Here is a 20,245-nt window from a genome sequence, read left to right on the forward strand (position 1 = left end):
AAAGCGCTCGATAGTAAGCACATATGCTAACTATCAAGTGTTTACGGTACTCAATTTAAGGCTACTGACCAAAAGTATGGATACTACGATTTAATCTGCATTGTGTTGACGAGTCTTACGCATAACCTTTGCATGGCAATGTATTCTGTCATTTGGGCTATTCCAGTTATAATCCATACACCCCTTATGGAAGACACAACCTCAATCTCTCGCACAGGGAGTGTGAACTTCAAATGAGGTTACCTGAATGGGTGACTTCATTTGAAATCTACAAGGTCATGTCTTGCATAGGTGTGTGGGTTTCAACTGGAATAACTCAAAAACCTCAAATTGTGTCCTGCCTGTTACTAAATGTATATTGGAAATGATTGCATGTTAATTTTGTCAAGAAGCACAAAACCTTTCCACAAAATGATTACAAGAAATGAATTGTTTGTATGGAAAGTTTATTCTTGAAAATAAATCAAGTGATTCCAGTGTGTATATTTGATTTCTATGTTCTTATTTTTAGCTCATTGCGTAACGCAATGAACTCTAGGCATGATCCATTTTTCTGTATGTTTTTTTTTTTTTTTGTTACATCGTTTGAGCAATGGATTTGGTAATTTGAGGCGGTGATCTTTGCATGATCGTTCATGATTGTTACTTATTTAGCTAAGAAAATTCGGACAGAAAGTATCATTTTTGGAGCATTTTCTTACGAAAAGTTTTAGCAAATTTCATGGAATAGTCTCCTATGCAGACTGTTTGTGGTGCTTTTCATATTACAAACACTGTACAAACTCCTTGATCGTGCGAATTTGTAAAAGAGATGTTGAACTTTACTGTTTCAGTGCGGCTACAATGTTTGCTTTTCAGTGTTGCTGTGCCTTACATTCTGCAAGTCAATAGATAAAGCACCAATTGGGCTCGTGCTGTGTAGGCCCTTCTGTGCACGAGCCATGAGCAAATAGTGTCTCAAATTCTCCCAATTTGGGCTACAAAATTGTTGGTTGGCAACCCTGACTATGAACAAACATCTCACTCATTTATCACACATCTACCCAGTCACTAAACCCAATTAGTTATGTAAACATTTACTCAAGGTGAGTAGCACTTTTTCAGTGCCTGGTATATCAGTATATGGGTGACAACCCCTCTCTGAGGTGGAATGTTTTAAAATTATTGTTATTCGATTTGTAAGGAAAAGTAAGTATGTTTTGCCGTTTCAACGAATGAAAACGAGCGTAGTATTACCCAAGTTATGTTTGAACTAATTATGACTTTAAAAGTTCTAGGTATAGGCCTAAATGTAACAATAATAGTTAATATACAGCATCGTATGGTCAGCAGAAGAAAATCTGACATCACCTATGATGTCATATCAGTGTCCTTGACCGGGGGTCCTTACTCCTTGACCACTGAACAGCGTGATATCATGTTGATAACAGATCTATAGAATCAAAATCTTCATCATATCACAGATTCTCAACAACCTGTGATCACATGGACCCTATTGATGTGAAAGTAGTTATCTATCATATCCTGTGTCGTTTTATGGATAAAAATAACTCAAAATGTTATTGATGAAATGGTTGCTATCTTTAACATCAGTTTTGTCTTTTCAACGGGAAAAATCCGATACAAAATAAAAGTTTTTAGGGCCTAGCTATAATATGGGCATAATTTATTCATGTAGGCCTATAGTATTGAACAATGTACCCCATTTGACATGCACTTATAGATAAATAAATTGTCTTACTTTATTAATTTAATAACTTCTTTATTATAAATAAAATGACACATAACTTATGTGAAGTCACTTTCTATCTTTTTTATTTGATTCATAAAATTACATTCAACAAAATGATTGAAGAGAAAACACACAAGGCACTGGGCAGACTGTTATAGAATGGAGTAGGTAAGATGCCATGTCCATAGCTTCGCAGGAGTTTCCGACTAGCAATCAACATGATCAGCACATTCAGAAAAACACAGTTTAAGAGTGAAGATTGTAGTGAGTGAGTCCCGGGGAGGGACACACTTTAGAAGTGACGGTATGTGCCTACCGGCGTCATGAGTAGGGGCCTATCAGGTACAAAGCGTCATTTAAAAAAGGGTCATTGGGTACAAACAAAATAAAAAAAGGGTGTCATGGGTATAATATTTTGAAAAAAGGGGGTCATTGAGTATAAGATTTTAAAAAAGGGTCATCGGGTAAAAATATTTAAAAAAATGGAGCAATGAGGTTTGAGAATACTGAAATGTGTTTTTCAAAGTTGGCAGCCCAGTATACATAGCTATACATGGCTATACATGGCTATGACATGGTTACATATGGCTATACATAGCTATGCATGGCTATACATGGCCATACATAGCTATCCATGGCTATACATAGCTATGCATGGCTATACATAGCTATGCATGCAGCATGGCCATACATAGTTATGCATGGCTATACATAACTATGCATGGCTATACATAGCTATGCATGGCATTTACCATGAAATTGTTGTAGTTTTTAAGTTTCAAGTTTTTATTTGGAAATTGCTTTTACATCAGTGGCACTCGTCTATGGTCCTGTGTCACAACCTGGGGTACCTTTGTGTTACATAGTAAAAAAATTAAATGGCTCAAACATTTTACCTACACATCTCATTTGAAGTGGTGTATCCTCCTGAGCATTTTGACACCTTTTTTATGGAAATCGGTTGAAAAATGAGAGAGTGAGGGCAAAAACAATCACAAAGTAGGGAGGATGTAACCCCGCCTCTTTTTTCCACATTTACAATCATTTTGAGCAAGTATTGGTCTTTTAGATGAACTTCTGTATTTATTTACTTGGTTTAGATGTCTGGGAGTCCATTTAGACATTTTTACTAGATTCAAATTTTTAATGGGGTTTTAAATCAAATTTACGATATGAATCCCTCCCCCTAATCCTCCTCCCCCTAATCCTCAGCCACCCTTGGCACATTTCATGGCAAACGTCATAAGAAAATGATTAAAAAATATTTTAAAACATGATAAAAACATGAGTAATCTAGAATAAATTAGCCTCAATTTAAGACCTAATTGAATCTTCTAAGTGAAGGAATACTCAAGAGACAGTGTTTTGAAATCCAAGCTGCACATCAAAATGTAACAAAGCCACCTTTTTGGGTACCCCAGTATGTGACACAGGATCCTATCCGATTGTGCATCCAAGACATTAAATATACAAACAAAACTGTATTAAACAAAATAAAATCAAAGGATACTCGACAAGCAAAAGGTACAAATAAATAAATACCTTGAATAAAGAAATATCTTGAGAACCGTAAGTATATTTTCAAAATGCTGATTTCTGCTTGATCACAGCACTATGGTGATTTTGAGGTTTGAGAATACTGAAATGTGTTTTTCAAAGTTGGCAGCCCTGTATACATAGCTATACATGACTATACATGGCTATGACATTTTTACATATGGCTATACATGGCCATACATAGCTATCCATGGCTATACATAGCTATCCATGGCTATACATAGCTATGCATGGCTATACATAGCTATGCATGGCTATACATAACTATGCATGGCTATACATAGCTATGCATGGCTATACATATAACTATGCATGGCTATACATAGCTATGCATGGCTATACATCGCTATGCATGGCTATACATAGCTATGCATGGTATTCCTGACCATAACCCATAACAAATGAGCTACAGCACCAGTGGTGCTCTTGTTGATTTTTTGCTTTGATCAAATTAATTTTGATAAACTTTGGAGGTCGGCACATTATACAATTATAAAGAATCATATAATTAACTCTTTATTATTTGCATACTAGGGGATGAAATTCTACCCTTAAAATGCCATGTTTCCTGGGTTACAGGGGCTACGGAGGGGAGGGGGGGTGATGATGGGCTGGGCCTACCAGTTTGATTAAGACTTGGACAAAGTTTTATATTCATGCATGGTATACATGTATGCACTTTTCAGTCTTTGAAGTAGCCAAACCGCCTCCGTGGACAGAGTGAAAAACAGATACACTTCTTTAAAAGGGCATATTTTCAAAATCTTGAAATAATTGTTTCGGTTTATTAAAGATAACGGGTAAAGGCTTTACATACCAACGTATACTTGATCAACTTTTCTGAAATAGGAGAAAAAGAGGGTGCAATGAGGGGCCTCTTTTTTGGGGGGACACCCTGTATTTGTGATCATGGTGTTATACCCGGGTGTCTCGCAAATGGGAACCTCATAATTTGCCCCCCCCCCCCACCACAAATAACATGTTATCACGTGTAGGGTTCTAATTTAAGATCCCTGTTTCTCGTTTTAGTGCCTTTTATATTTGGTTTCAAGTTTGAAAAGTGTTGGGAAACCAGTAGGTAGGCCTGGATATCCTGGGTTCGGGGACTGGTCACTATTTGCAATGGGGGAATGGGGGCTTTTGATTTTTTTTGACGAACAATTTTGTGCTCCCCTTTGCTTCTTTTTAAAAATTTCTACATTCCCTTATTTCATGAAATTTCTCCTTCATCCCCCCCTCTTTCTCACAAAAATATGCATTTCCCTAAAATCCTCATTCATTACCCCGGGTTCATTACCCTGGTGTAAATAATGACCGCTCCCTTATTCACTCATAACATCCACAGCAATAAGTAAGATAAGGGGCCGGTAATCGCTATGATAATACCTTAGTAAAGTTTATAGGACATCATCGATCTTTTTGTTTGTTCCCTAATGCATGACGCGTTACTTATGTTGCTTTACTTCAGTGTAGTGTAGGCCGGCCGGCTCGCTTTTGTGAGATTTTGGTGCTATTTTGTGCCATGCCCATTAAGTACAGTTTAACACATCATATCAAATATGCTCCCGGAGCATGTTTATGTTGCAAGTACATGATATGAATGATCCAGGAGCATGATGTATCCTACTATGATTTTTGAAATACGTACAGCACTGCTTTACTTGCCCATATTGTAGAGTATAATATAACAAATTTGATCAAACCTGCTCCTGGAGCATGTAATATGTTGTCTGTACGATGATGTGAATGAGAATCGCTTCAGAAACATCATACCCATGTCTGAATTTTGAAATACAGTTAGGCCTAATACTGCTTTACTTGGAGCTCCTGGAGCATGTTTATGTTATCTGTACAATGATGTGAATGAAAATGGCCAGGAGCATCATATACCAATGTCTAATTTTCGAAATACAGTCACTGCTTTACTTGCCCATAAGTCCCGGCCATAAGTATAGTTTAACAAATTATATCAAATCTGCTCCTGTTGTTGTACAATGATATGAATAAGAATGCTCCAGGAGCATGATGTATCATACCAATGTCAGGCTCAGCAATCCCCTGGAGAACACCCCGACATTATTATCGATAGTTCGAATATGCTGATTGGCGCTGACTGCTCCATGACCATATGCTCCAGGAGTATATGCTCCTGGAGCATAATTCAAATCTCACAAAAGCGGCCGGCTCGAATGCCAGCCTATATAATATGTCACACGAAGTGAACCACATGAATCGGTCCAGCAAAATGATATCATGGTACCTGAGGGTCGGTCAATATTGTGTAGAACAATATGCTACTCAGTTTGTAAAGCTTCGAAAGCTTGTTCCTTCACAACATTGCTGCAAAAAAGTTCCACTTTTGCATGATGGCACTGTAAATGGACAGGACACCCTGCTTACAAATGAAATTTAACAATGTACAGTTGCTGGGAATGGTGCTGAAGTCTTTGATATTCAACAGCAACGAAATGGGTCCTTCGGGTCCAGAGATGGGATAAGTGTCCTTGAAGATCGTCCGTCCAAAAGACTTGCCGACTGGCACCACTAATGACATAGGCCTACGTGCTGATACAAAGACATTGATAATTCACAAAGAAAAACAAGAAAGATGAGGTAGCCACAAAATATAACAACTCTGATGAAAGTGTTTTCAACATAAATCCACTGACATTTGGTTATTCCATGGTATCTTCTAGATTGAGTCCCAGAATCTTCAGGCAAAAAATTGACACCGTTTGACATAATCAGGTCTACACCTCTTATGAGGACCGAGACAAGTTTCATCTATTTTTGGCTAAAGGTCATAAGACATAGGCCTACATTAATCACTGGAATTAGGCCTAGGAGTCCATTCAGTGGAATCATCTGGATCTCCCACCCCTAAAGATCATCATGCAAAGTCTTCATCGCTGTTAGCTGCTGTTTTCTGAGATTCAGGGAGTCTTGATACAGATCATTTGACAAATCGAAAGAAGGCCTATCATCATCAGACAAATTTGATAGCAAAATTAGGGCATTGAGTCTACAACTGAAGAAGGTTGGTGCAGGATGGGAGTACTGTTTTTTGGATTGTGTCCTCTCACAGTTCAATGACGACAGAGGGATTGGATAACTAATGCGACCATATTAGTATGCGGTCATACATGTGCTAACATAGTCTGGAAGTGGTTCAGCCGAAAGCCGTGTATTTAAAGGAGTATTTCGTGATCCTAGCATCCTCTATTTATGTCATTTTTCATTATCCACGAAAAAACCTATTCCCAAAATTTCAGTTGATTCCGATTTTGCGTTCACGAGTTATGCATGATTATGTGTATTACACTGCTCCCCCGGCAATGCGTTGTAATTTCGTTCTGGTGCACTTGAACGAAATTCAAATTTCACGATATCTTTGCTAAACGAATTAATCTGCAAGAAATATTTTGTACATAAACATTATGTAGGCAGAGGTTTCCAGTGATATAAAAATCTCAACTTTTTTTGAGAAAAGTGGGGGGATCAGTGAGGCTGTGGATCACGAAATGCCCTTTTAATACAAAAATAGAGACATTTTACACGAATCTGTTATTTAGACTGACAGTATCTAAACTACATGTATTTGAATGGGGCTTCAACTTCGTCAGTACTGCTGTTTTCTTCATTTTTGCCAAATTTTTCATTTCAAAAACACCAAATGAGAATTTGAATTACCTCTTTTAAGCAAGTTATAAACCATTTTAATTTTTTTTACACTTGCGCTGGGATCACTGAATGGGCTTTTAAGTTGAATAGGCTTTGGCATTATATTTGGTATACCACTTTCACCCGGGGTGATACATTCTTGGGATACCCAAAATAGGAATATTGACCCGAGTAATATGATGAGTGTCTCCCCGGAAATTATTTTTTATTAGGCCTATATTCTTTATTTTTTTTCTCTTTCATTTGACACCACTCAGGGGTCATACCTTCTTGGCATTTCAAGATATGAGAAGGACAATATGAATTTTGACACGGGTCTTACTATGAGTATCACCCCCGCGGTGGTAAAACTAATTTGAATAGGCCTCCATTCTTTACTTCCTTCTCTTTCATTTGACACCACTCATTTAATTTCATACGGGCCCAAACTATGAATATTGACCCAGGTCTTATCAGGAGTGTCACCCCCGGTGGGGAAATACTTTTAATATACATTATTTACTTCTTTCTTTTTCATTTGACACCATTCGGGGGCTCATACCATCTTGGCACTTCGAGATATGAAAAGGACTCAAAAATATGAATACTGACCCAAGTCCTATGAGGAGTGTTACCCCCGGTGGGTCTTTACTTTTTTCTCTTTCATTTGACACCACTCGGGGTTCATACCTTCTTGGCATTTTACGAAAAGGACCGGCACCCGGGTCTCATGTTGAGTGGGAAAATATTTTTATTATATTCTTTTTTCTCTTTAATTTGACACCACTTTGGGTGTCATACCTTTGTGGCATTTATGTTCATTTCAGACTGGTTGGTCAGTGAGTAAGTAAGAAACTTGTAAGATACATAGGCTGATACCATTTCATGGTTCAGCAAAAATATTAAATAAAAGGCGCATTTCGCATGACAGGTCATGACCAACACTACAGGAAACAAACATTTTTCCCCAGCCTTTTATCTTAATTTGAACTTTAATAATTCCCGCTAAAATCGCACTTGGCATCCTAAATTCACACTCCAACAGTATGAGCGATTGACCTTAGCCATTGAACTGCATCAATATTGTTAGCGACTGGAGTATAAATTCAGCTTCAAGTTCTCGGCGCAGGCGCCCTGCTGCACAAAATTTGTAACAGGAAGAAAATTAACATTATTTATGCCTTTGAATGTGACCTAGAGCCGGAAGCTGCCCTGGTATCACGTTAGTCACGTAAGCAGAGAAAATGTAAGCACAGTTGCTTTCTTTGGAGTTCAAATCAAGCTAAATCAGTAGAATCGCGTCGAGAATACTCATTTTCTATCGGACGTTTTTCATGAGGCTCCATCTCTTCTGTCCAAGCTGAGCTGAGTGCACGGTAAGATATATTACAGCTAGCTCATATCAGTATCACAAAGTACTTGGTATGCATTAAAGCTATAATGTACGATTTTAATCAGATTTTAATTTTGTTATTTTTTACTCAAATGTTTTGCCAACCCGCCCAGATATCCCTTGATTTGTAGGCCTTTTTTGTAGGCTACTGTTTTAATATAGCATATTTTCGTCAATTTCCCCCTGCCCCCCCCCCCCTGATAAATCCTGGCTACACACTTAAAACTACGGGGTCAAAAAATGACCCAAACGGGGTCATTTTTGACCCCAGCATAGTTATCAACTAAACACCATACCACTAACGGGGTCATTTTGACCCCATTGGTCGGGTCATTGCAATGACTACGTATTTGGGTCAAATAGTAACCCCATTGGGGTCAAAATATTACCACATTTGGGGTCAAATGAAATGACCCCTTCAAAAGGGTTGCCTTATTGGGTTACTTAATGACCTCATTTTGGGGTCAAATGAAATGACCCATTTGAAAGGGTTGTTTTATAGGGTTACTCAATAACCACATTTAGGGGTTGTTTGGATTTTTTTAGTAGGCCTATGCAGGGGCGTTTATTCTTCCGTTAATGGCCCCCAAAGGGGAGGGAATAATTTTACCCCTTTGGGGAAGAATTTTGCATTTTGAAAAAGAAAAAAAAAGAGAGGGGAAAAACACATACAGAGAAAGTCAACAGGATTCAAGGAAAATTAAAAATAAAATTAACTAATTTGGGGGAAAACTGGGCCATATGGAAGGGCAGGGGAATACTTAAATTTTCCCCTGAATATGGACCCAGTATAAAGAAGAAATAAACCAACAATGTATAACTGGAACATGTATTATTATGTTTTATGGTATTTTTGGAATGAAATAGATGGTCACTGGCTGGCAGTGACTGCTCTACAGGGTGGGTGAATTCATCAAGTGTCATTTAGGGAAGAATTATAATGGGTACATAACATTAGCATGTTTATTTCGTAATTTCGTAAGTGGTACCTTGGCTTTTACCCATTTCCATTCCAAAAATAATTATTTGAGGGAAACCATGGACTTTATCACAAAACAGGGAAAAGTTGGGTCAGTAATTCTTCCCTGCCTGGGTAATAGTGACTAGTGGTCATACTATAGGTAATAATGCACAGTTTGCACACTAAGATTAAGGGATCTCTGCTTTGCATATTTCATACAAAATCCATTTTCTTTTTACTTTGGACATCTGCCTATCTAGGGAAGCATTTGGGATTCTAAGGGAAGAACCATCAATTAGTTCAGCTCTATTGTCCAAGTTTATCTTCCCTTTTAAACCTCAGCTTCAGATCCAAATCCTTGATTATTCTTCCCTAGATGCAATAGTTCAGTGGCTTTCTCTGAACTCTGCAACAGAAGAATTTTAATTCTAAGGCTTTATAAATCAGGGGCATGCGAGTCACCACATATATAAAAGAGCTGAAGACGCAAAAACCAGATAGCAAAAAGCTGCAATTTTGGGAAGATCCTATACTTTTATACAGAGCAAGTGTACTGGTACAAAAAAAAGCTGAAAATCAAAACAAAAAAGCTGAACTCTCACACCCCTGTAAATAATAAATCACAGCTAGCCCGTAAAATAATAAAGAGCCTAGAGGTGTTTACCAGCCTGTCTTCCCTTTGAACCATTAGTCCTTAGATGCAATGGTTCAGTGTCCAGACTGTACCATCTAGGGAAGAATTTGATGTTTTTAGGGAAGACAGAATATAACAACTCACAACACACCTATGTTCAGTCAGAGAAGGGAGGGAACAAGAAAATAAGGAAAAGTACATAGCACCCGGGGGAGGCACTCGAATATGAAAGTGACATACCTGTGCCCACCAGCTTATGAAACTAGGGGTCTATCGGTGTGGAAATTTTTAGAAAAAAAGGGGGTCATTCGGTGTTGGCAATGTAAAAAATGGAGTGATTTTGTATGGGAGCGCCTAAAATTTCACATCATTGACAATCTAAAATAGCTTTTTACCCAATTTTACAGTACAACATAGACAAAACTCATTTATTTTGCTCAAAATGTGTGTGAAGTGCACCGAAATTTCAATTTTGAGGACCAATTGTTCAAGAAAGGGGGTCATTCAGTGTAGTCTACTGAAAAAACCAGGGTCATTGGGTGTAGGATTTGCCAAAAATAATGGGGTCTTTTCATGGGCTCATGATGTATGTCATTATATGGGAGTGCCCCCCCCCCCCTCGGAGATAGCAACCAACCTAAAATTTTTCCTTTTTGGTCCAGTTTTGGGGGTTTTCAGTTGGGGAAGAATCTGGGGACGGATGTGACACCGCGCGGTAGGGTGAGGGAATAATTTCAATTTTCTGGAAGAATAGACACCCCTGGGCCTATGGTCATGATGGTCCCACCAGGACATAAGTGTGTTTCTGCACAGAGAAAGCATTACATAAACAGCAAACTGCAAAATGCGTCTGTGTATCACACTCACACACAGTCAGTCATCGCCTATGACAGCTAGTTCACGTATTATAAGCTTACATGATATAAGCTTAAAACAACTGCAGCCAAGACACCAGCCACGACAGCATGAAATTGGAATGAATCTGCGTGCATAGACAAGGGTCTATGCATCCTTGCAGTCTCACTTTTCAACTAACTTTTCATATTCCATCATGCAGACAAGCACACACGACAATCCGCTGAGCTGCACAATCAGAACAAATATGGCGCTGATGTGACCACGTGAGCCGATGCACACCGTGTGTGCAAATAGTTCCGAAATGGAAGTCATTATAAAGTTGACAAATTGGGTAACTTCGGTCAAAAAATTAGTTTTATTTATTAATCAACAAACATTAATTGCAGCTCATGTTTAAACTCATTTATGAATTGAGATTTTCAAAGCGGAAGATTGAAACTGATATCAATGCGCGACGGTATCGGCAAAATGACCACTAAGTTTTTGACCACGCTCGTCGTGGCTAACATGACCTCGTGAATGTGGTCAAATTAAAACAGTACAACCCCCTTGAAGGGTCAAAACAACCCCAAACGTGGTCAATTCAAAATGACCACGGAAAATATAACCCCGTAGTTTTTAGTGTGTACACCACTGTCTGTATCATTTGGCACACTGCAGTGTTTAAAAATATCAGTATCGACAGCATCATAATATTGTTAGATGTAATATTGTCTGTGAGATGCGTGCACAACTTAGGGAAATGGGGGGGGGGACTCTGATAGTTGATATCCCTACACTTAAAACAACGGGTCAAAATATCAACCCTTTTACGGGGTCAATTTTCTATTCTATTGGTGGTTAAATCAACCACTGTCGGGGTAATTTTCAGTTGTTGACATCATATTATTGACCCCTAAAAGGGTCATATTTAAATGACCCCAAATATAGTCATTTTTCAACCCACGTTTCAGGGTCATTTTCTAACCATGTTTAATTTTCTAATCATGACCCCTGGATATAGTCATTTTTTGACACTAATAGGGTTATTTTTCAACTGACTCTATTAGGGTCAAATCATTTTTTTTACCCTAAAATGTAGTCATTTTTAACTACAAGGGGGCTGGCATTTTCTTTGGAAGGGGGGGTCCCAAATATGTCGGTGACCGAGTCAATTTTTTATGACCCCCTATCGCGGGCAAAATTTTTTACGACCCCCTATCTTGGGTTGAAAATTTTATGACCCCCCCCTTCCATCTACACAAGACTCAAGACAAATTATTCATTGCGAACTAAGGCGCAGAGCGCGCAAAACCTAAGGGTGCAGAAAGTGCGTGGAGCACGTTAAAATTTTTATCGCAAGAGTAAAGAAGGTGCGCGTATCACGTAAAAATTTTGCATAGATTGTACGCACATCTCGATTGTGAAGTTAAATAATGAAATTTTTGAGTCACAAGCCCTTAATAATTTTATAACCCCCCTATTTTGGGTGTTAAACAAATTATAACCCCCTATTTTTGGTCTGAAAATTCTATGACCCCCTGTATTTTTGGGACCCCCCCTTCGAAGAAAATGCCAGCCCCCAATTTGGGTCAAATTTTTCACTTGATCACCATGGTCGAATTTGACACTTCTGGGTTCGATGTATAGTTGTATATTTTTGACTACCTATTTTTAAGTATGTAGTGACCATGCATAAATGTCTTTTAAACAGTGGTGTAGTCAGGGTTTTTCTGGGGGAGGAGCAATGAATTATGGATTGTTGCTATGCATTGCTTTTCAAGGATATATCCATGTATGACTGAGCAGTAAATGGCATTAACAGGTTTTAAAGAGGGCATGCATGGGTCTCAATTCCCATAACTGCTTGAAAATGTAGGTCTGTTCGCTGGCTGTAATTGGTAGCCCCGACTGGATGCATTTCCCTCGACTGACTGACAAAAGTGTGGAATGTGGGGAGCTGACCAGCATGCCCTCCCCTTCTTTGAGTACTCCGCCGCGTCATCAGCAGTAGCTGAGGGACTGATAAACTACCTGATCAGTAGTAGGTGAGGAACTGATAAACTATCTGATATCAGCAGTAGATGAGGAACTGATAAACTCCCTGATATCAGGTGTAGATAAGTGTCTGATAAACTACCTGATATCAGCAGTAGATGAGGGACTGATAAGCTACCTGATATCAGCAGTAGATGAGGGACTGATAAACTACCTGATCAGCAGTAGATGAGGAACTGATAAACTACCTGATATCAGCAGTAGATGAGGGACTGATAAACTATCTGATATCAGCAGTAGATAAGGGACTGATAAACTACCTGATATCAGCAGTAGATGAGGGACTGATAAACTACCTGATATCAGCAGTAGATGAGGGACTGATAAACTACCTGATATCAGCAGTAGATGAGGGACTGATAAACTACCTGATATCAGCAGTAGATGAGGGACTGATAAACTACCTGATATCAGCAGTAGATGAGGGACTGATAACTACCTGATAGCAGTATATTAGACGAGGAACTGATAAACTACCTGATATCAGCAGTAGATGAGGGACTGATAAACTATCTGATATCAGCAGTAGATGAGGGACTGATAAACTATCTGATATCAGCAGTAGATGAGGGACTGATAAACTATCTGATATCAGCAATTGATGAGGGACTGATAAACTACCTGATCAGCAGTAGATGAGGAACTGATAAACTACCTGATATCAGCAGTAGATGAGGGACTGATAAACTATCTGATATCAGCAGTAGATGAGGGACTGATAACCTACCTGATATCAGCAGTAGATGAGGGACTGATAAACTACCTGATATCAGCAGTAGATGAGGGACTGATAACTATCTGATAGCAGTATATTAGACGAGGAACTGATAAACTACCTGATATCAGCAGTAAATGAGGGACTGATAAACTATCTGATATCAGTGGATGAGGAACTGATAAACTATCTGATATCAGCAGTAGATGAGGGACTGATAAACTATCTGATATCAGCAGTAGATGAGGGACTGATAAACTACCTGATATCAGCAGTAGATGAGGGACTGATAAACTACCTGATATCAGCAGTAGATGAGGGACTGATAAACTACCTGATATCAGCAGTAGATGAGGGACTGATAAACTACCTGATATCAGCAGTAGATGAGGGACTGATAAACTACCTGATATCAGCAGTAGATGAGGGACTGATAACTACCTGATATAGCAGCATATTAGACGAGGAACTGATAAACTACCTGATATCAGCAGTAGATGAGGGACTGATAAACTATCTGATATCAGTGGATGCGGGACTGATGAACTGCCTGATATCAGTAGATGAGGGACTTATAAACTACCCGATATTAGCAGTAGATGGCTGTCTCACAAACTACCTGATATCAACAGAAGATGAGGAACTGATAAACTACCTGATATCAGCAGTAGAAGAGGGACTGATAAACTATCTGATATGAGCAGTAGATGAGGAACTGATAAACTACCCGATGTCAGCAGTAGATGGGCGTCTGATAAACTACCTGATACCAGCAGTGGGTTAGAGACTGATCACCTTTTGTAAATTTTATACCAAAAATTCAAATAACACAAAAACAGCCCTATTTTAGATTTTAAGGTCAGTTGAAAAGGGCAGTAAAAATCTTCTTATTTCTACAATTTGTTTTCATTTATTTCAATTATTTTTTTCGCCTAGCAGTGTCAGGATGGCTGTTCTAGCTGGGAGATTTTGCCAGCTTCCTATGACCAGGCACCTTCCAGCATCGATACAAAGTGTGAGGAATCTCCATGAGCACATTACAACTAGGAATATCACACCAATGTCACAGTGTACCAGGTAAGACCAGAACACACATATCTACAGCTTTAAAACATACAAATGTACAAGGGGCAGTTATTCTCTTCGGAGGAGTCCATAAAATAGAGGGCATCATTTGTTTTCACCCTGAAATAGATAATTTTATTGAATGACATAATAGGGGGCAGTAGTGGCACCAGGAATTTTTCTGGGGACAAAGAGGGAGTGTGCTTTCCCCAAATAATCGACCTCTCCCCAAAATGCCTGTGTACCCTAATCAAAGTGGTCATTTTGAAAAATCTCAATGAACATTGCAGAAAGACAACAGTTGCCCCAAATCAATGACTCACTGTACATGTGCCCAGTAAACACATGTTGGGTGTCTGATAGTAGGTTTTGCTTTTAGTAAAAACGGATATCATTAAATGTTGGGTTATATTAAGGGGGTACTACACCCCTGGCCAATTTTGTGCCTGTTTTTGCATTTTTCTCAAAAATTATAGCGCAGGCCGCATTGGTGAAAAGTAAGATATGTATATATTAGGGGCAAGGACTACAACTACTACACTGAAAATTCAGCAACACAAGACAAGTAGTTATTGATTTATTGATCAAATATTGGTTTCCCTCATTTTTGACTGTAACTCCACAAATGAAATTTCCAGTGCAGTAGTTGTAGTCCTTGCCCCTATAATATGCATATCTTACTTGTCACAATGCACTATGTTTTTGAGAAAAATGCAAAAATAGGCACAAAATTGGGCAGGGGTGTAGTACCCCCTTAAGATAATGAAAATGTCATGAAACATTTTGCATGAAAGCACACTATAGAGGAATCCAAATCCACGCATTCCTACACCTGACTAGCAGCCTTTAGTTGGGTAGCAAATCGGCTACAATGCACTCAAAATGTGAAATGATTCGCCTTGGCAGAAATTTTAAACTGCATTCCATCACCCGTTTTACACCTCCTTGGCTACAAAACACAGGTAGACAAAAGAATGATTAAAGTTTACAAGCTTCTACATGGTCTATTCGCTGTTGAAGTGACATAATAATCGGATTAACTACACGCGGTATCTATGCATTCATGTACTTGCGAACAAAAGGACTATGTATGAATAGATGCGACGGGATTACCTGCGGAATTATCTCCATCATCATCATAATACTAATCATGGCGTGTCCGTCCGTCCCTCTGTCCGCGCGCTATCGTGTGATCGCGGTGCGCGTCGCGTGCTTTATCGCGTAGTGCGCGAAGTACCGACAGGCGCAGTGCGAGCATCGGAAAGCATTACAGTGTGGCTAATCGTGCAGGTGTGATCAATAGGCCTATTTTCAACATATTTCAATACGGCCTATTAGGCCTACAGCAGAACATGACTATTTCCGGGGTGCAATATTAAATTAAAAAGGTCAGGGCAGGTAGGCCTATATGGGTAACGGGTGTTGGGTAATTAGAGATAGTCCTATCACGAGAACCACCCAACCCGAGAACCGCGAAATCTAGTTATATATAATATTAGCTATTATTCTATTAACCCTCCTCGTCCTTGCATCTTCTCTAGGTGTTAGGCGGATTTTATTTGCACAATTGGACGCTCAAAACACCAGGTTGGTGCTAGCGGCTACCCAAAGATGTCCGACCAAATCCTGACCATGACTTGGCTCGTTGGATTCGTCTATACTACAACAACATTAAGTTGTCAAAATGTTAATAGCAAAATGTTTTTCAAACATTAAACAAAAAATATTTCTTCAACACTTAAAAAACCCCATTCTGTTAATACTTACCGATAAGTTTTCAAAAAGTGTTTTTAACTGCTTTTTGCAAATAATATTGAAAATGTTGTGTTTTGCTGGGGTGACTGGTTAATTTATGTGCTTATTTCATCAGATTTAATTTCTCTCATGCAAATATCTTCACCTTTTGTCATTTTCCTACCCAGTTTGGTTCCATACAGGCAGAAAGGTTCTGTAGTTCCAGCCAAAGCAAAACCCAAAACAGGAGGAACCCTGAACAGTGTTGCCGAATTCACAGTTGCCAGAATAGATGACCTAATCAACTGGGGAAGACGGGTATGTAATATGGCCCATTAATCATGCTTTGGTTATGTTTTAGTTTTTCAATCACCAGTGGTGGGCACCAGAATTTTTTCGAGGGGGGGGGCAAGAAAAATTTAGGGGGAGGCAAAAGTTTGCAGTTTGGGCCTAAAAAGTTTTCAATTTTTTTACTGCAGGGCAGATCCAGGATGGTAAATTTGGGGGCCTTGAGACTTTATTTGCTAAAATGGGCTGATTTTGCACTCACTACACGTCAGTATCAAGTTGTTATCATTATTGTTGTTATAAATTAAGCCATTTGCAGGTCCAACAGAGTGTTTTGAAAGTGAGGGGCTCAACTCACCGGGCACCATCGTGATGTGAGGTCCATTTTTTTAAAAATCAAGACATGCTCTACTGATATTTACTTTAATATATCTAAACTTTGCTAACAAGAATAATAAACAAATATTTTTCTCCATGTATAGGAATGTTATTATATTGCTGATATACTTAATTTTAATTTTTGCAGAATCAAAAAAGAGCGTGCGGGTGGGTGGGTCCCGGGGTGGGTGTGTGTGACAGGGGGGCTTGAACCTCCAGAGACCCATCTTCCAGGGGAATAATTTTCTTAGTTTAACAAATAATATTCATGATATGAGTTATGAGAAGTTGGCATTGTTGAGAACTGAGATTAATTTTTTTACCAAGTTCTGTCTAAGGTTAAGAAGGCAAAATAAACTTCACAAACATGACAAATGAACTAACTTGAATGTTAACAAATTCAATATTGTATTCCAGAGTTCAATATGGCCCATGACTTTTGGGTTAGCCTGCTGTGCTATAGAAATGATGCATTTTGCCAGTCCTCGATATGACATGGATCGATTTGGAGTGGTATTCCGTGCAAGTCCTCGTCAATCAGACTGCATGATAGTAGCTGGTACACTAACAAATAAAATGGCACCTGCACTAAGGAGGGTATATGATCAGATGCCTGAACCTAGATGGGTCATTTCAATGGGAAGGTAAGCAACTCACTATCCCGCTCACTATTTGGTATTTCTGGTCGCAGGTAGACTAAATTATACTTTTTCTGAATTGTTTTGACCAAATTGATACTTTGGCGTGGTTTTGAACAAAATCTGATCAATTTTGAAATTTGAACCGTGTATGACCAAAGTTTTTCTGGTATTTCAAGGTCGTCAGCAGAGTTTATAACGTGGTTCCAAGCCTTTGCACAAAAAATGCATGAAAACCATACACTTTGCAACTGGACTAGCCTATATAATTACAACTGCATTGACAAAAGTGACAATACAACAGGCAATACAGGTCCCAGTCCATATTATTATAAAGGCAGAATTTGCTGGACAGGAATATTCTCTTATGAAGGCTAGTTATAATAATCATTCTGGTTTTTGTTTTTCAGCTGTGCAAATGGTGGTGGATATTATCATTATTCTTATTCTGTTGTCCGTGGAGTTAATAGAATAATACCTGTGGATATCTATGTACCTGGTAAGTACTTCAACCATTTTTATGCTGTACTAAGTAGGGTATTTCAGTAATATTAAATGAAATTAATTATGTCAAAAACTGATGTTTCATTTTGAAAATCTTGTGTGTGTGTGGGGGGTGCACCAGGGGTGTGCATCTGTAAGAGCCCCATCAGACAAAGACATTTATACAATACTTTATTCACAACTGTGGGCATTCCACAAAATGAGTCCACAATCTTCTGATACAAAAGGGGGGAGGATAAATCAGTGGCGTACTGGCATGGCAGGGTCTGTTCAAAAATTTAGCATTTGGGTCCCCACCAGCCCCTCCTTGCAGCTGTAGAGCTTTTTTTGTCTTTTGCATCTAAAAACTAGGTGCCACCCCCCCCTTAAAGACTGCAGGTACTGAAATGAATTGCATACAATTGAAAATTAACATTTGGCAATTTGTATTTTTGCTTATTTTTGACAGGTTGTCCACCAACAGCAGAAGCCCTTCTTTATGGTGTGCTACAACTACAGAAGAAAATCAAGCGCTCCAAGACAGTGGCTGTGTGGTATCGCAAATAACTGTACAATATAACTGCTATTCAAGTTTCAACGCTGCAATGTCACATCTTAGTTTAACATAACGTCCACTAGTATTATTTAATGTTACCATCCCAAGAGGCTGTTTGAAGCCTGCATCATACTAGGCAATCATAAGGAGCGTGGCCATTCTTTAAGGTATTTCTGTTGCTTGATCGGATAAGTGACTGCCAAATATATCGATCAGAAGTCACTAGCATGCCCAAGAGTCAAATGGCCACCATTTGACATTAAGGTAACTGTCAAGCCACATTGCTTTACAACTGAAGCCATTCAATCACTTATTAGTATAAGTTGAGCATCAATTGAGCACTCAATGCATCAATTGAGTATCTCAACTCCAAAATTACCTTTTTGAGAAAACACAAAACCACATTGTAACTCAATGGCGATAAGATTTTGTGACGCTTAGTGCAAAAGACTCAGACTGGAGTTAAGATGTTGTTGCTCTTAGCACATTCAGTACATATATAGCAAGGGCTTGATATGTCAATTGTGTTTATCATGGTGGAGTTGTGGCTGTCAAATCATAGACCATTTAAAACATGGTCTATGGTCAAATGGATGGCGTTTGCCAGTTTAATTTTTAAATACATGTGTGTAACTTGAAATCAAAACAAGTGCACATTTTATGTACTTTTGCTACTAGGATGCAACTTGTTCATATTTTGTGGGCACCGAACAACAATTTTAAGCTGTAAATGATGCCACAGGTTTATAGCGCAAGATCACTAAGGGCTAACCTCTGATCAAGTTTCACCTGTGAACAAGTTTCTTATGAGAATCCAGGAATGTTTGACAACCACAAAACCCTTCATGTGACAAAAAACTTGTGTTACTTTTATACCCACTAGCGGGATACCCGCGCTTCGCGCGGGTCCCCGCTAGATGAGTAAATGGGAGCGTTCACTATAACAGGAAGAATTACTGAACAGGTAGAATCATTTGAAAAGGTACATTTTATTTATCTAAATCTGTCTCTTCTTACATTTTCTTTTTTTAGTTTCTCTTCTGCTTAGCTTGTGATTTTCCGCTTACATGTTATTTATTTATTTATTTAACCCCGTTCACATTATTTACTACTTCTATTCTTTCTTACATTTTCCTTTTAGCTTTTTTTTTTTTTATTTGCTGCTTGTGATTTCCGCTTCCATGTTTTTTATTTAATTCTGTTCTCATTATTTGAGCTTCTTTTTTTCCTTACATTTCCTGATTAGTTTCTTTCCTTCTTTATTTCGTTCCCATTTCAAATAGTTACTTTAACCCGTCCATGTACCTTTTTGTCCTTTATTTCTATTTATTTTTCCTTCTTTCTATATTATCATGTCCACTGGTCTGGCTCGCATGTCGCGTGGCTCTGCACCGTTTACGCGCGCATTGGTGTAGTGCGCATTACGCACTCGGCGCTGACGCGCTGCACGCGGTCCGACGCACTGCCGGCCAGCTGCAGTGCCGCGTAGGCTGGTAACCGATTTTCATAACAAAAACCCCGTTTTTACCCATATTTTCACTGTTTTTGCAGCCAAT

At 38.8% G+C, this 20,245-nt stretch overlaps 1 protein-coding gene across 1 annotated transcript; it reads left to right on the top strand.

The window, feature by feature from the left end:
- Positions 1 to 8,137: 8,137 nt before the first annotated feature.
- On the top strand, positions 8,138 to 19,010 carry LOC140158848 (NADH-quinone oxidoreductase subunit B 2-like). Its single transcript, XM_072182101.1, has 6 exons — positions 8,138 to 8,325; positions 14,487 to 14,624; positions 16,535 to 16,664; positions 17,430 to 17,656; positions 18,061 to 18,149; positions 18,603 to 19,010. The coding sequence occupies exons 2-6, from the start codon at positions 14,494 to 14,496 to the stop codon at positions 18,698 to 18,700; spliced, it is 675 nt and encodes a 224-aa protein (XP_072038202.1). The 5' UTR covers positions 8,138 to 8,325; positions 14,487 to 14,493; the 3' UTR covers positions 18,701 to 19,010.
- The last annotated feature ends 1,235 nt before the right edge of the window (positions 19,011 to 20,245 follow it).

Source organism: Amphiura filiformis, chromosome 8 (assembly GCF_039555335.1).
Source record: "Amphiura filiformis chromosome 8, Afil_fr2py, whole genome shotgun sequence".
In the NCBI taxonomy this organism is placed as follows: Eukaryota; Metazoa; Echinodermata; class Ophiuroidea; order Amphilepidida; family Amphiuridae; genus Amphiura; species Amphiura filiformis.